The sequence below is a fragment of the Balaenoptera borealis genome (assembly GCF_965194805.1).
Source record: "Balaenoptera borealis genome assembly, chromosome: 9".
NCBI classification, from domain to species: Eukaryota; Metazoa; Chordata; class Mammalia; order Artiodactyla; family Balaenopteridae; genus Balaenoptera; species Balaenoptera borealis.
The window spans coordinates 116,303,266-116,321,453 of NC_138873.1; the positions used below are offsets into that span (position 1 = coordinate 116,303,266).

At 41.3% G+C, this 18,188-nt stretch overlaps 1 protein-coding gene across 3 annotated transcripts in view; it reads left to right on the forward strand.

Moving 5' to 3' along the window:
• SH3BGRL2 (SH3 domain binding glutamate rich protein like 2) overlaps positions 1 to 18,188 on the forward strand; it is an 84,289-nt gene that overhangs the window by 51,488 nt on the left and 14,613 nt on the right. Inside the window, exon 4 of one of the 3 annotated variants that reach the window (XM_082405128.1) lies at positions 1,355 to 4,365. The exons of the other annotated variants lie outside the window; for them this stretch is intronic. Within the exon in view, the coding sequence (XP_082261254.1) occupies positions 1,355 to 1,366 (12 nt within the window). The 3' untranslated portion in view covers positions 1,367 to 4,365. Of the gene's footprint in view, positions 1 to 1,354; positions 4,366 to 18,188 lie in introns of those variants that run through there. 3 annotated transcript variants of the gene reach the window in all.

Here is an 18,188-nt window from a genome sequence, read left to right on the forward strand (position 1 = left end):
CTGAGTCAGTCAGACATGAGCAGGAGCCCACGGAACCAGAGTGGAAGGCCACAGTGCCAGTGTGTGTGCCATCCCCTCTTGTGAGCCATTCAGGGCCTAAAGGGTTAATAGCAACTCATACTTCACTTCCATAGGAAAGAAGTGCAAATATCTTTAAGAGCAAGTCAGCATTTTCCCCTTTCTAGTTATTCATTTTGTACCTTGGTAGTAATTCATTATACAGTCTACCCTCTAAGGCCTAGACGGAGCATTCACGGGTATAATGTACCAAAAGATGGAGCCCCCTTTCCTGTCTCCTTTCCTACCCTCTCTGCGGTACACGCACGAAAGACCAGGCGAGCAAGCCCACCAGGGGACATATAAAGCCTCCATTAGCATCTAATTGCTCTCACACAGTGAGGGGAGAGAAGGTCCATAGGAAAAGAACATTCACAGACCCAACTCTAGACCCTGGGCAGTTCTCCAAAGTGGATGGGGCAGAGGAAGGTAGGAGGTCACAGAATGGTGGCCTGCAGGCCACATTGGCTGTGGATGTGTTTGTCCTGCACGGACTTTATTTTAAAGACTTCAGGTGGGTTGCTGATATTTAAAATACAGATTTCCCACTTTTCTCCAGAATTTGAATTGTTGCAACCCTGGTGGGGGGTGGAGGGGGTCCCACATCCTTCTGTGGCCGGCTGGAGCCCACCGTGGTACCTACCGAAAAGAAAAGAAGGCCTTTTCACCAATACTTTTCAGGTAGAAAATCATCAATTTTCTTATCGTAATAGATTCAAAGCAGAGCCTGAAATGGAAGTTTCTGCTTTCGGATCCCTGCCATTCAGGGGTGATATTGAAAATACGCAACCACCAGTAAACCCTGAGCACTGACCAGCCGGGGAGCAGGTCTCAGAGGCCCACTCCCAGCCGATGCCAGGGGTCAGCCATCCAGTGGCTGGATCATGGTAGCACTTGGGGGACAGTGGTATCAGCTATTTACCAATAGGTATGGCCATTCCAGTGCCGTTCTTCCCCTCAGGTCACCCTCCACAGGGCCCCTGAGTAAGGTCACCCCCGGCCACGCCACTCACCCAAGTGTGAGTGGAACAGTACCTCAGAGGAGTTTCCTCAGTTGTCGAAAACATGCGGCTTTCTTTCCACTTTTATGTTTGGCAGGTCAGGTGGGTGTGACTTAACTCTGGGCTCTGATCCCTAAACCCAGGATTTATTTGCTCTTATCCATCACATGGCGGTGATTTATTGTGATTTCAACATCTCTCTTCCTGACATTTAAAATATCACCGCCAGGGTGAATTTTCTTGCCCGCACAATGCAATAACTGGCTTTTTTTTTTTTTTTTTTTTTAAATAAATAGGCAGAACCTTAGCGAAGACAAGCGGAAGAGGACGGAGATGCATTTTGGAGCGCCCCTGGTACTCAGCACACACCTGCTTACCTAATGCGTCACTGTGACAGAAGCCACATGCATTATCAGTAACTTTGCTTGCCATGGAAAAGGTGTTTTGGGAAGACATGGGTCTAATGGGATCGCATGAGTGCTTTAAACCAAATCAGGACCGTGGTGGGTTTTTTCCTTGTTTTCAGAATTGCCTGCAGTTGCCTCACTCACCCGGAGGTACTGTCACCTGTTACAGGTGTGCCTCCTGAATAACTGAGTGATAAGCAGGTGGCACCATCAGAGAGAAAATACTGGATCTGCCCTGGGTTGTAGTTGATGCCAGGATTGCTCAGACCTGCTTCTCTTCAGGCTGCCTAGGTGGTGTCCTTGAAATTAGTCTGCCAGGCTATTAGAATATTTTGATGAGAAAGAAAAAAAGCAATGTTGGTTGACAAAGGGCTAAAGATCTTTGCTGCAGATTCACAAGCATCACTATTCCAGTGCTTTGTCATAACTGAAGAAAAAATTAGATGTTCCAGCCTCCTTTTGGTAATGGAAATTCTTACCCCCATAAATCCTCCAAGCCCCTACAGATGTTTCCAGAAAACACTGTGGCAACAATGTGTGATCAGAACCAAGCGACAGGGATGAAAAGAATTGCTATTTTGAAAAACACATGCTTCTTTATCTCTTACAAAGGAAAAGTTTCACTTAATGTGTAAGATGACTTAAAAGATATATTTAAAGAGGTGCACTTATAGTTAATTTATAGGGACATTATCTGACTCGTACCTGAAGGCATTTCAGCTCTAGCAACTTATCATGCGTAAGTGCACATATATTTTTAAACGCAGCTCCCCTAACGAATAGCTGCTTATATATTTTGCAAAGGGATTATATTTTTTGAGAAAGGAAGATCTCGGTTAGATGTGTTTTGTGAACCCTTGATGAGGCATATTAAGAGATACTAATATTGCTGCACACTTTAAATTTTTTTCCTGTGTTACTTTTCATTGGTCCTCTGACTCTTCCAGCTCGTATTTCTGGCCAATGCACAGTTCCGGATTTTCAGAGTAACATAGATACATGTTCTCATTCCATATATGAAGATCAGTGATTTTTCAGAACAGAGTACATACAAGAAAGGGGCTGTCAGAGACTCACTCTGAATTGTACTTGGCATGTGAAATCTCTCCTTCCTTTGGAGTGGATGCTGACAAACACGGAACCTGTCTACTTCATTAGGGCAAAGGCTCCTTTTCTGTATCCTTGTCCCTGCTCATGTTTTTTTAGAGTTTTTAGTTGCCACACCTGGGAATAGTCTTGAACACAGTAAATTCAGAGGGCTGCCTAAGATATTCTGCTATTCTCAGTGTCCTGATGGACCTGAGACCTGCCCTTTAGATTCTGAGCAGGAAGTTTGTAAGAAATGGAAAGAACAGAAGAATTTAGACCCTGTCACCTGTGTTCTCTCTCCCTCTAACTTGCTAAATGTGGACTATTCTAAAGAACTTGTTGAATGCTAAAGCTGACATCCCAGCCTGAGATTTGCGTCCCAGGACTACAAACAGAAGAAAAGCAGGCCATTGATTACTACATGACTGGAACAGATACATAATCCACAATTTTCTCTGCAAGGAAAGCTGCTGTAAAATCATGGCTATGACTGCTTAGTTGGCATTAAATACGATCCAGGTCAAATTCCACTTGATAATTGCCAGGGACTATCCAGGAAATTTTTTTGGAACTGGATATTGTGTTAAAGTCTAAGAAGACTTAGAATTTCTTTTTAAGATACAGCAATTTTTAAAAAGTTAATGTTGCAATGGTCTAACTTATATTTTGTCTACTCTTGCCAGTGAGTACCAAGAAGCAACTTGGTAAGGCTGAGTCTTGGGGTTGTAGGATCAATATAATACCTGCTAGACCAAGAAAGCTACTCAGAATTGTTTGTCTCAAAACTTCTGAATTACTCTGGTTGTAGCAGGCCCAGTATGGTTGTCCTAAACAGAATAGATGAATAGGAGTGCTAAATTATTTACCACAGTTACAGATCATCTACCCCACCCCACATTTTTTTTTTTTTTTTTTTTTGGAGCAGCAAAGAAATAGAGACCAGCTTCACCTGGTATTGTACTTGTTATGAGCGAGCTAGAAACACACTGTGTGGCATTTCTCTCAGTACCCAGGCTCTGCAGAGTCCTAAGGTATTGCCCTCTGGGACCACACCGTGTTCAGAGAATACTGTGTCCTTACTTGTGTTTTACCAGCTGAATTCCAAACCTGTAATGGTTTTCTTCATCCCTTCTTTAACTAGCTGCCTTTAGATCTGGATAATCACAGTCTTAAAAATCTAGGAAAGAAGTGGATGGGAGTTGCAGACATAGATGTAATATCAAAAGCATTTTAAGACAGAATTTTTATTTCCTATAGTAGGCTTGTTGGGGCAAAGAAAACGTGCTGCTAAAAATCAATTTATGCCATTTTAAAATGAGATAAAATACAGAGTGCCATCCTGCTAGGTACATGCAGACCAGAAGAAAATTTAGTTGGGGAAATACTTGTTTTTCCAGATTCTGGTATTCTAGTAAAATCAAAGAGGAGAAAAGGAAGATTTTTTTTCTCTCAGGCTCTAATATATTTTAGATTTGTTTCTGTTTTATAGATTTATTCAACACTCCCACATAGATGTTTTTATATTACATGAATTTAATAATGAACTAAACTTATTTTTGTCCTTTGTTGTTGAAAGATACCAAAGCCTCTTTCTGGTTTGTGTTGTTTTGTTTTTTAATTTGATTTTGCTGTATAGGGTTTTGCTTTTTCTAGAAATGCTTATTACATCTTTTCTAAAGTGTCAGAGCCCACTTTGATCTGCAAAATTATTGTGTTTAGATTTCAGTTTGTATGCATTTGTCTCTAAAGGCATTGGTGAAACCTCAGATTTTATATTCAGCATTAAAGAGGAATAAATTCCAGAAAACACATGTTCTGAAAATGGAGTGCTTGTTCCCGACCATTTCTTACACCTTTTCTAATTTTGCTTCTGTGTTTGGTTGAAACCTTCCTGTTTAGTTGGGATGCTGTATTTCTGCTCCCATCTTGAACCCCATACCTGAAAGCTGCAGATTCGTTGTAAAAATGCAGATGGGTCATTTGAGCACTTGAGGAGACACACTTGTGGTTGTGTGTGTGTGTGCGTGTGTGTGCGTGTATGTGTATGCGTGTGTGTTGGAGGTGACTGCAGAATCATCTCAGACAGTGACCAGGACCAAGGATGGCGTTAAATCACTCATCCCCTGGTTGGTTCAAATAGATGACGGTGGCTTCCTGAGTACAATGAAGCGATGGGCTGTGGATTCCCTTCCCTAATTTCATGGAGGAGAAAAGTACAGTGTAGCCACAACCCTTAATAGCAGGGCTGCCTTTGCTGCAGGCCACCTCTGAAGGCAGAAGACGTTTCTGAAGGCAGAGTCTGAGGTTAATAAGCCCATTGCTGAACTGTTTCTAACTTAAACACCAAGATGAGGGAGGGTGAAGGAGGAGATAAAGAGAACAGGCTGTCAGTTTCCAGAAATGCACTATATTGTGAAGCCAAAGAAGCCAAGTAATCCCCGCCCACCTGTAACCCAGATTTTCAAAGTTTTCCTAGCTTTCTAGAAATGCAGGCCAGGTTAGTTTGGTCATCCCATTAATCAGCATGTGTTGAACCCCTAGAATGTGACAGGGGCTGTCTGAGCAGGACAATAGTCTCCACCCTCAAGGAGGAGAGAAACGGAGAAGGCTTAGCAGCAGTAACAGTGGCAGTGACTTGAGAAACAGGTGAGTTCACAGTGTTCCAAGCGGTGGTTCGTCATCTGAAACGTAACGTATAGTCTTTTTCTTTGTATGTTTCAACCAGTCCAATTTTTAAAATTATTTCATACATGCAACGGAATAAACATGTACGCACACACATATATAATATACACACTGACATATAAAGAAAAATAAACAAACCCCCGTGTGTCTGCCACCAGCTGCCTGCCTTTCCTTTGGGGGCTCTGTGGGCTCCTCCCTGACCCTGTCTCGTCCCTGTTTGATAGCGGGAGCCCGTCCTGAACGCCGTGTTGATCGTAGCCCTCCTGTCTTTTATTATTTTACCTTTGTGTACATATCCTTAAAAACTAATAAATGGAATTAAACTCTATTCTTCTGTCACCTTCTTTTTACGGTCATTGCATTTGGGCATAATCGTTTTGAAACAAGTGCCCTAGCTTGTTTATTTTCACTGCTAAGTATTATTTTGTTGTATATCACAGTTTTTCCCTTCTCCTGTTGTTGAATGTGGAAATACATCTTTCTTTGAAATAGAGAAAGGAAATGTTGCTACAGACATTCTTTTATGTGATTTCTGGCGCACATACACAAGTAGACGTATACCTTGAGTAGAATTGCTGTATCACACATGCAATAAAGCACATCATCAACCTGAACAGGTAAGGCCAAATTGTTTTCCAAAGCAATGGTACCAACTGACACTCCACTGGTGTACTAGAATTTCTGGTGCTGTCAACGTTCACCAGCATTTAAGATCATCAGACTCAAAGTTTTGTCAAGCTGAGGTGTGTATGTCGTCGTGGTTTCATTTTGCATATATTTGATTACTAATAAGATGAACATGTTTTTACTATGGGAATTACTGTTTCTTCCTGGAAATCCCCCTTCATGTCTTTTACCATTTTTTCCTATGGTGGTGTGTTTTCAATTATTAATTTTTAAAAGTTCTTTATACTTAACCTTTTCCTGGTTAATGCTCACCTATTAGAGAGAAACCATATTTGGAGTGGAAATCTTCTGAAACTATTTCCAGAAATATGAAAAAAAGCATGTGAAACTTTATTCTATTTGGAGAAAATAAAATTAAACACAGATATTGTGTGTTTTTATTGTATGCTAATTTTCACCTTGTCACCGTATCAGCCAAGAGAAGATATACCTTGGAAACCTCTCTATGCTCTCAAAGGGTTCCTTCTTTGAAGAGATTTCAAGGCTGATCAATTCCAGTTATTTGGTAGGAAATTAATGTCATGATATGGTTTTCTGCTACAGAATTAAACCGGAAGGAAATCTTCATATAGACTGCATGTTTATATATGCACGTTTCCTTACTATGTTAACATAGAATAGGCTTACAACAATGGGCCAAAATGATGTTATACTTAAAAGGACATTTAAAAAATGATTAATTTGCAGGACACACAGTTTTGAGAGCATTAGCCCGCTGTGGCCCCCCTTTGCCTGGCAAAGCAATAAAGCTGTTCTTTTCTACTTCACCACCCGCCCCCCGCATAATGATTTATTTGAGTTATAGGAGATTGGATTGAACCTCTACTCATAATTAACTAATTCTGAATCTGAATGAAATATGACCATCATGTGACTATAACCCAGTATGTTGTGGTAGTAACATGTTTTCATGTGTGTAAACTGGTTGGCAGGTATAAGAACAAGAAACTACAGTGCAGTCTTCTTTTCTGAAGCCCCTGCTAATCAGGGGACAGCATTTTTAATAGACCAAGGACCCTGGCATTTGAAAGCATGTTAACTGAAAACTTGGTACTGCTTACAATGAATGGCACAAAGATTTAGACCTTTGTATTAAAACAGCGCTCCACACTCTTGCCATATACATCCTTTTGGGTTCTATAATGATAAAACTCACTGTAACCAAACTTTCCACTGGAAAAGCTCTAGTGCAAATATCTATCATCATTAATGTAATGGAAATAAATGAAAGCTCTATAGTGCAGAACAGCGCTGCTTAGCGTGGTACCAGCAAGCCACATAGAATTATTGGACACTTGAAACGTGGCTCATTGACTTTGTGATGTGCCATGACTGAAATATGTTCCAGATTTTGAAGACTTAGTATGAAAACTGTAAACTATTAATTTTTATATCGGTTATGTTTTAAGTGATAATATTTTGGATATATTAGGTTAAATTAAATATTAAAAACTAATTCTGTCAGGCTTCCCTGGTGGCTCAGTGGTTAAGAATCTGCCTGCCAATGCAGGGGGCACGGGTTCGGCCCCTGCTCCGGGAAGATCCCACATGCTGCAGAGCAACTAAGCCCGTGCGTCACAACTACTGAGCCTGCACTCTAGAGCCCGCAAGCCACAACTACTGAGCCCGAATGCCACTACTGAAGCCTGCTTGCCTAGAGCCCGTGCTCTGCAACAAGAGAAGCCGCCCAATGAGAAGCCCGCACACCGCAACGAAGAGTAGCCCCCGCTCGCCACAACTAGAGAAAAGCCTGCATGCAGCAACAAAGACCGAATGCAGCCAAACATAAAAAAATAAATTAATTAAAAAAAAAAACCAAAAACTAATTTTGTCTTTTTTTAATGTGGCCACTAGAAAATTTTCAATTACGTATATGGCTTGCATTATAGTTCTCTTGGACAGTTCTGTTCTGTTCCAGCCTCTTTACCTGAATTTCCAGTAGAGGAAGAAATACCTTTCAATGCTTTTTTGGATTTTGGCAAAATATCTCCTTTTTTATCGGTTATATGAAAGGAAATGTGAACCTCTTCTGGAGTATAATTTTCTAATACTGATGCCAAGGATAAATGCTTTTCTCATTTTGCTTTTTTGTCCCCCTAGCTTGAAGCATTTTTGTTGTGAAGGGGGAGAGTTTTTCTCCTGGAATAAAAAGAGTAATGTGTGTGCCTTGTAACATGGGACGTCTCTCTGTGTCCAGCCTCTTGTTCCTTTATTGTCACGTAAAGTTGATGTCCCCTGTTGCATCGGTCCACACCTGTGAACTAAGTCATGGTGGCCTTTCTCTGTTTTTTCTTTTTTAAAAAAAAGAGGGACTTTAATGAATCACAGATACCATCTATAATCTGCAGAACAGTGATGAATATTAATAGGATTTTGTCCTAGATTTCCTAAAATGTTAGTTCTCTGTATCTGTAAAACTCATTTGAGCTCGAAAGAATATATGGATAATATGGTCTTAAAAGTTTCATTCTGGTCTCATTGCCAAAGATTAAAACAGAATGTGAATATTAAGGGAAAATAGATTCCTTTCCCTGCCCAGGGTTTTTAACCATTTTCTTTTTGCTACTCTCTTAGCAAAATAGTTTGGGGGGAAAGCCTGTATTATTTTTATCATGCAAACAATTGGTGGCAACAGTACTCATTAAGTAGTAGAATGTTTCTTTTGAATTATTTAGTTTGGGACCCTTCCCTGAAATAAAAGAGTGATTGTAGTATATAGCCTTTGCCAACCAAGAGATGCCAGCCATCTGTGTTTCCTGTAGCTGCTTTTGCATGCTGCTTTGGGGCTCTTTATTTGTCATTCTAATGAGCTACCACACCTAGGAAGGATTTAGCCTTTGGGAATGGGTGGAACAACTTGAGATAAATGATAGACACATTTTTCATGCTAATTTGATTTAGCTTATTGATATTATTTTCCCATCTGTTCAGTTGGGATGATATTTTTCTCTTAATTTTCTCCCTGTCAATCCATTTCATGTCATGTGCTAATATTATCAGTAGGTTAAAATACATGGGCTCTAGGACAGCCCACAGCTAGGCTCAGAGATGACTCTGAGATCAAGAACTGGGGCAGAAACACCAGCAATTCAACATTGACACTGTTTCCCTAGGCCAGACTTGTCCTTTTCTCTCTCCCTGCCTGTCTTTTGGGATAAACCACTCTTACACAAACCGCTCCTAGCCACATCCTAACCAACATGTACAGGGGGAACAGAGTGATGACAGCAGCAATATTATTACTCTCCAGACTGACAACCGGAAGGAAGGACTCTGGCTGCTTCTTCCCTTCCTGTACTGTTTTACAGGCCTAAGAAATATTTATTCTACTGGATCCCAGTCATAAATGAGAAACCGAATACTGGCAGGTTTCCCATCCTAGTCAAAAGGTGACTGGGCAAACAGAACTTGAGCGGTTACATATTTAGCAGGTAAAATGACCACAGCATTCAGACTTGTGGGCAGTTTCTGAACGACGACAGCAAGAAACCAGTTCCTTATCGTTGACTCATTTAGGCACCAGGCTGCCTCTTAGACCATTCCAGAGTGACCCAGGTCTCTAGGGACAGCTTTACCCCAGCCCCGAAATGTAAACACTTCCATCTGCAGTGAGGACAGACAGATATTACTGGAATCAGGTAGTGCAGACAAAATGACAAGTGGATGAAAGGGGAATTTGGGTGATAGTAGTGCCCACCCAGGGAGACAGCTATCTTCCTAAAAATGGGTCATTTTAACAGAGAATGGATTTTAAGTTTTCTCCAGTGTTACTGAAAACTCTATTAGTCATTCTCATTGCACATGGCCCTTTACTGGGTGGTATTTTCAATATGCTATTGTTCTAGTTTACATTTTAATTTTCTGCTGGTTGGAACAGCATCCTTTGTGTGGTGACATAAGTCACCGAATAAGCTGTCCAGCCAAAGCCCAAGAACTCTGCTAATAAGTCGTGCTTTTTTTGTTTGTTTTGTTCTTTGTACATTGGTTTGTATCTTTTACCTTGTAAACCTCTGAGAAAGGACAGAATAAACCTTTTCCTACTTCAGAAATGGCATAGTCACCAATCACCAGTTAAACCCAAATATGATGTTATAAAAACCAGATCCAGGGCTTCCCTGGTGGCGCTGTGGTTGGGAGTCTGCCTGCCAATGCAGGGGACACGGGTTCGAGCCCTGGTCTGGGAAGATCCCACGTGCCGCGGAGCAACTGGGCCCGTGAGGCACAACTGCTGAGCCTGCGCGTCTGGAGCCTGTGCTCCGCAACAAGAGAGGCCGCGAAAGTGAGAGGCCCGCGCACCGCGATGAAGAGTGGCCCCCGCTTGCCGCAACTAGAGAAAGCCCTCGCACAGAAACGAAGACCCAACACAGACAAAAATAAATATAAAAATAAATAGATAAATTAAAAAAAAGATTACTATAAAAAAAAAAAAACCAGATCCGTATCTCTTATCTTGTGTTAAGACCATCGTGTGGAGTTTTTTGATAACTACATTGGTACCTGTATTGATATTTACGTTTGTGTGATGTTGTATTCTTTGTACCTTACCCGTGAGCATACATGTGTACTGTTTAGTATCTCAGAAGCTGCTTTTTTTGGGTGTTTCTTATCTTATACTATTTGGTCTGGGTCAGCTTTGTATTAAGAGAGAGGAATTACGTATATGTCCTCTTTTTACTTCAATACAGTAAGTTTGTTAGATAAAAGCTGACCCTACAGTCAAATGAAATACATGGTTTGTTAGTGTGTGTTCAATAGTCTATTTGATAATTACTTATATGGCCATGTACTGAAAAGTCTAGTTTTTTTCTTATGGTATCACTGGTAACTTTGATGCCTTATGTCTTTTCTGCTGACAACTACTGGTTGCTAAGTGGGAAACGTGTTGTATTAGACTGTGACCCATCAGGAGATACACACCCCAAGGTGATTTAAACAGGGGAAGTTAAATATCAAGAATTATTAAACTTTGATGAAAGGGTAACTCACAGACATAAGAAAACTACATTTTACCCTGGGGCTGAAGGAGAATACCCAAGGAAGGACAAACTTGGGAGGAAGGGCGGCCGGGTTTCAGAGCTTGTAGTTAGTTACAGCCTACTGGCTGGCTGAGAGGTTCACGGTTCCCCCTGGGCAGGGCTGCTCTACGGTTGCTTGGCAACAGGAAGCAAACACCACCCCCACCCTCCCGACCCCCACCCCGGAGTGTAGGCGGGGCCAGGTGAGCCCTGGCCGGCAGGTGCTTGGTGATGGAGATGAGGTGCCAGTGCCGGCAGGAGGCCTGAAGCATGTGTGTCTATGTCAAGGGCGCTTGCAGGGAGGTTGGCCATCACCAGGCCAGGCCAGAGCCACAAGGTCCCCGAGGCACCGGGTGTTCCGGGAGCCCGAGTTAAAGCAGCACCATCGGACCGACACCACTGACCCACCTCGCAGCAGCCCTGCAGGAGCATCCCCTGGGTCCTGCAGTGTCCCTCCAGCACCCTCTACTGAGAACGTGAAGGAAAGATGCTTAAAGGAGTTCTGTCCATCCTTACAGAACGTGTGTTCGCGCATGAGTTTGGAGCTAAGACACAATAAAGTGATAGCTGCCACATACCATAACAGGATTCTCTTAGTGACTTTTCATCTGGAATTAGCCATGTTCGTTAAGAGAAAAGGACGATCCATGTGTTCTGAAGGGTAGGTCGTTGAAGTGAAAATTTGCGTTACAAGCAGTACTGATGGCTGGGTAACAAGTATCCCTTGTGGGAAGCTAGTAACTAAGTTGCTAACTTAGCTGGTGGGTGTCTTGTCACAAATACAAACGTTAGGGGAAGACGCAACGCTCAGGATGTAACCTCGACTTCCGGTCAGCCTGCCTTCCTCTGTGGTTCTCAGTTTTATAAAGCTGTTGAAATTTAAAGGAAAAAGCACGATGCTGAGGAATATATTTAAAGCTTCTAGAAATGACTCTTCATGTAATCTGTTCCTTAGAGGATATTCACCAACCTATTTTTAGAGCATTGGTCTTAGCCTAGCACTAGAGTTTCTCTTGAATGCCCAAACAATAAATACCAAGAACCAAATACTTCCATAGAGAACAGAGCTATTAGCTCTTTTTGTTTTTAATTTACTCCTGTGGCAAACAGAAAATTGAAAAAAACCGCTGTGAAGTCTGACCTATTTACTCACCCTAAAAGATCTACATCTAATGGAAGACAAGGCAGAAAAGGTTATTAGGAAACGGTAGGTGCCAGATCCAATTAAATCCAATGATTAGGTGCTTTCCCAGACTCTCGGTCTCTGGTGGCCAGTGATTAAACGGATGGGTAAATGAAGAGATAGATGATCCTGCCAGCGAGCCTTCTTTATTAACTTTTAAGTGAGCTTGAAGTGAAAGAAAAATTAATTTTACTGAGAAAGTAATTGGCTTCACAAGATGACTAGTCCAGGATTCCCTGTTCCTTCCCAATGCCTTTCTCGGCTTGCTGCTGGAATGCTTGTTTTCTGTTTTGATTTCTCAAGGGCTTCTGAGGCGTTTATGTGCCATCGAGACATGTTTACTAAATCAAGAGTAACAAATAGATATTCAGAGTACCAGCACCCTTCTGGACTTTGTTGGGAATAGAAAAGTAACTTCTAGGGTGGCTCTGTCACTTTAGGAGCTTATGGTATGGATGTCACTGTGGTGTCACCAAGCCCACTTGTAGAAAAGGTTTCTGTGGCACTGAGGAGCTGCCCCCGGACAGCCTCTGCACCCTTTTAATTCTTAGTTTCTATGGTGTAGATTTCACAGGTGTCTGTAAATCAGTGGTAACATTGGTGTTAGTTCCTGTAATTAATTGCCCTTACCCACAAGCCCAGACTTGTCAACTGTTAATATGCATGCCAGGGAGGTTGGGGACTTTATTATTTTACAAAAGTATTAGTTAAGGAAACATTCTAATTTCCCCAGTAGCCAAGTGGAAGGGTCACTGCTGGCTGACAATGGAAGCAGACCAAAATTTGATACTTACTTTTATTGTGTAACTACCCACTTTCTCAACTTTTTAAAAATTTATTTTATTGAAGTATAGTTGACTTACAATGCTGTGTTAATTTCTGCTGTACAGCAAAGTGATTCAGATATATATATATATATATATATATACACACACACATACATATATATATATATATATATATATTCACATTCTTTTTCATATTCTTTTCCATTATGGTTTATCACAGGATATGGAATATAGTTCCCTGTGCTATACAGTGGGACTTTGTTATTTATCCATCCTATACATAATAGTTTGCCCTGCTTTTTCAATTTGATTGCTATTATTTTATATACATACTTAAAAAAAACAACAGCAACAACCCTTCATTAGCACAGCCAATTCATTCACTAACATAGCCTTTGGGTTGCTTCTCTGTTCAAGGAAAAACCATGGCCTTCCTGGGCTCCTTATTAATTTTAGCTCCAAAGTCAAAAAATCAATGCGAATTGTTTTTAGAAGCCTGACAGAAACCTGCCAGTTTAGCAGTAACTAGATATAGCCCTTAATACAAGCTCACTGCTGTTCAGTATTTTTCTTGGGTAGAGCAAGGGGGTGGATGATAAAAACAGCATATGTTCTCTTGTCTTACAATAACCTTGATTACAGTCAAAGTTCTTTGCCTAACAATAGCTTTGGTTATATTCAAAGCTGTCAGAAAATGACTATCTAAATTTGAAATGTAAGACTTAGAAAGTTCCCATTTATTTATGTGTATGTGTATGTGTGTATATGCAAACACATGCATACATATATATCTTAGTGGAGATTTGTCTCAATTTTTAGCTCTACCAAATCTTAGTTTAAAAAAAAAAAAAAGAGAGGCAAGGAATATCTTTAAACAGAATACTCTTTCCAGTTATTCAATTTAAGTCTTGGCCTAGCCTATGAAATGTGACCTACGGCAGACATAAGAAGTAAGTAAAATGCAATAACTACAAAGTCAGGAGCAAGAAGAATCGTGGGGAGAGAGTGACAAGTAGAACTGCAGAAGCCGTAGCCATGCCATGGCATATATAAGGACACAGGAACAAAGGAGGCAATTCTAGCATAAAGAGAAAAAGTTGAACAACTGAACTGATGATTTTTGTAAAAGTTTGTCATATGTTTTAAAATCAAGACAGACATATCTTCTGAACAGGCAGCTTAGAGAAAAACTTCGTAAGATCACAAAGGAGCAGAATTGGAGGGCACTTTTGACCCTTCTGAACCCTTCTGAATTCTCCCACCCAGAATTCTTATTTCAGTTTCCAAATACCATATATGTACATTTATAAGTTGTAAAAGTTCAGAATGGGGAAGAACCAAATGTTAGTGATTAGTGAAATTTCAGCGTATTTCCAGAACTCTAAATGCCTCCACACTTCCATGTTTGCTGCTTTCCACTTTCTTTGAAAACCAACTCACAGTAGTCTCCAAAACTGCATGCGAATCCAGAGGAAGAGAAAACACTGACACCATGTTGTATGAGAAGAATTTTTTGTGTGTGTCTGTGGAACTCGGTGCATCTTTAATGAATATTCTGGTAGCCAAACAACGTCCAGGATTTTCCAGTGCTGATGTGGAAAACAGAATAAAAGAATAAAATTTAAAAGTAGCCAGGTACATCATTTACTCTCTTAGCTTGAATTTTGCACAGAGAACTAGAGCTGGAATGGAATGGAGGAAAAAGCCAATGTTCTTTACCTATATATAAAATCTAGGCCAAGAAAATATATATTATATATATAATATAGGAACAAATATATACATTGTGTATATAATATATATTATATAAAATGTATATTATATGCATATTTTTTTCCTGGATAATTTGAAACAATACTGAACGCCTAACACGTAGGTGCAGGGCCGGCCCTCCTGTGATAACAGGACTTGGGTGGTGGCGACACCTAGAGGCCCGACGGCTGATTGCAAGTTACAGAGTGGACTTCGTGTTGCATCTTAACCGTCGCCATAGCAATTCAAAGACCTGTGAAGATAACTGTGAAAAGGAAATCTACCTTTCCAAAAAGGTCTTTTTCAGTATATATTTACATACGTTACACTGGAAATGAAGGCTTTGGGAGGGGAAAATTTTGCAGTATCTCAGAAGGTTACCGAAGTGGGTCGGGGAACCTGGGTTCTCCAAGGAGGTAGGCGGTCCCGTCTTCCTGGAGGAGAAGGGGAGCGTGGAGAGACCCGGTGGAGGGCGGAGGATCGCCAGAGGTGTTTTGCTTGAATTTACCTTGTTGCAGTACTCGTTCTCAAGGAGTTCTCGAGAATCTTAAAGTAAACTATAGACCGAATAAGATTCCCCACGGCACCAGCCGCTGGGCCTCGCACCAGTAGGTGATAGAAAATACTTCGTGATGCAGGACTTTGAGTTTTGGTGGCGTGATAGCTTAGGTAGCCCCTTCCATATCCCCTCCCAGCCCTGACCCAGCTGTGCCAACAGAATGCCATGGGGGTGGGGGTGGGGAGGTGCGGAACACCTATGGGTGTGAAATGTATCTTGGTCAGGTCCTAGCGCCATCACCTGCAGATTTCCCTGCAGCTCAGGGAGAAAGAGGAGGCGGAAACAGCACCGGCAGAGGAGGTGAGCCCCAGGCGTTTTTCTCTTCCTGTATTCTGTAAAAGAGCATTGGTTGAGCACTGTATTAGTTTCCTTTTGCTGCTGTAGCAAATCGCCCAAACGTAGTGGCTTAGAACAACACAAATATACCTTAGAGTTCAGGAGGTCAGAAGTCCTAAATGGGTCTCAGCCGCCAAAATCAAGGTGTTGGCAGGGATGCATTCCTTTCTGTTGGCTCTTGGAGAAAATCCATTTCCTTGCCTTTCTCCGCCTCCAGAGGCCTTAGCTCCAGACTGCACCACTCAACCTGTTTTCACCTCACATCTCCCTCTCCAACTCTGACCCTACATCCTTCCTCTGAGAAGGATCCTTGTGATTACATTGGACCCACCCAGATAATAATCTAGGATAAACTCCATTCCAAGATCATGAGTTCCATCTGCAAAATCCCTTTTACCAATGGAAAGCAGGTGCGGGGGATTGGGACGTGTACATCTTTGAGAGGAGAGGGCATTCTTCTGCCCACCACAAACACCATGTAATTCAACACTCTTACAGCCGGGCACAGGAGATATAAGGTCCCTGCCTCTAATGGGGTGGGAACGGGGGTCATGCAAATAAATCAGATTTTCCACATTACAAATGGCGGTCCTCGTAGGTAACTCAGTAAGAAGCGATCTCAGCTGAGGCCATCAGCAGCTCAGGCTTCCTGATCCAGGTGACGTTTGACCTAGTTCTGAAAGATCAAGATGAGTTAGCTACACAGGTGAGAAGGGGAATTTTAAGCAGAGCAAATAGCATATGCAAAAGTACAGGAATGTGTAAAAATAGCTCAGCAGGTTTCATGACTAATAATATGTTGGGTTGTGTTGCTGGACATGGTGAGAGAGGAGGCTGAACCTAACAGCTCAACTATGTATGTGGTGAGAGGTGGTTCTTCTACAGTAGGTTCTGTACTGGCTCAAGGAACAAGGAGGTTGATTTTCTCTCACATAAATTAGGAGATTGGGATGAACATACACACACTACTATATATATAAAATAGATAACTAATAAAGACCTACTGTAAAGCACAGGGAACTCTACTCAATATCTTGTAATAACCTATAACGGAAAAGAATCTGAAAAAAATATATATATATATCTGAATCATTTTGCTGTACACTTAAAACTAATGCAACATTGTAAATCAACTATATTCCAATAAATATTTTAAAAAAACAAACATTTCTTCTCAGTATTCACGGTGTTAGGGAATTTTGTTCAACTCTGGTCAAACAGCCGAATGTATTTTAATCTACCTTTTTATTAGCCACTTCTAACGATAAAAGAAAAAGAAGCTATAAAGCTAGACTGAAGATAAGCAATTGATAATCTCATGAAAATATTAAAAGACAGTATCTAGAGGAAGATGTGTAATATATTTTTCATAAGACTCAATATAGTTTTGTTCCTTACCACTGGCCTCATGAAAATTTTAGTGAGATTTTCATTAAGAAAAAAAGATGACCATGGTAAAGACCCAAAGGTGAATTGTTAAGAAATTTGAAACAAATGTGATATTATTGAACCATTTCACACTAAAGAGCCTGTAAAACACATATTGCCTTGCTATTATGGAAATTTGATTTTATCTTTTGAATATGGACTAATCCTCAGCTGGTGCTTATTTCACTGGCTGGCAAAAGAAATGGGAAATGTGGCTAGAAAACCGTGAGGGTCCCTAGATTGAGGTGGAATGAAGGTTTGGAGCCACAGAGGTTTGACAGGTAATTCCTGGGCAATGTCAGGAATTGCAGATGTAATGTTAAGCAGAAACCAGACTGTCAGGGGCTATGGGATTTGGACGTGGACTTGGAACTCTTGCTACTCAAAGTGTGGTCCAAAAGGCTGCAGCAGCAAGGGGAACCAGCTACACACCCACCCCATCAAAATCACGTTTTAACAAGTTGAAGTTTGAGAAGCGCTGCTGTAGAGATTAGAAGGCACTGAAGGGTCGAAAGCGAGAGTGTCAAAGAATCATATTTGCATTTTCAGAAAATTACAGAGTTGGCAGTAAGAGGAGAAGGCTGGGTGTGGGGAAGGGTGATGTTGGGAAGAATAGAGGCTGAGAGACCAATTAGAAAGTTAATTCTGGGATGATGAGGGCTTGGACTAGGGTCATGGCCATGGAGATGTCTTATTAGCAGTTGGGGAGAGGGAGGGTGACACCCACATTTTCTGGCTTGGTTGATGGATGCAGTTTAACAAAACAGGGGAGATAATGAGGCTGCTTTTGGATACTGTGAGTCTGAGAAGCAGGTGAAACACCCAGGTGCTTAAATTCACCATCGGACAGCTCAGTGGCTGTGATGAGATAGTGTAGGAAAGTCCTGGAGAACAGAAAATGAAGGACCACCCGGAGAAGTAGGAAAGCCAGGAGAAAGCATTGAATGGAAAGCTGTAAGAGAGAAGAGTCTCAAAGAAATGTCAGATCAAACAAACACTCAAGTATATCCTATGGATTTGATATTTTGGAAATTTGGGGTGAGCTCCTTAATTATTTGTATGCTGAAAAAATAAGAAAGAATTGCTGAAGTTGGGAGATAGTCACTAGAAATGGAACAGGACCCGTGAATGCTTGCAGGGAGTCACTAAAGAAAAGAAATCTAAGTTGGGGCAAGTGGACTTGTAGTAGCAGGTGTGATTT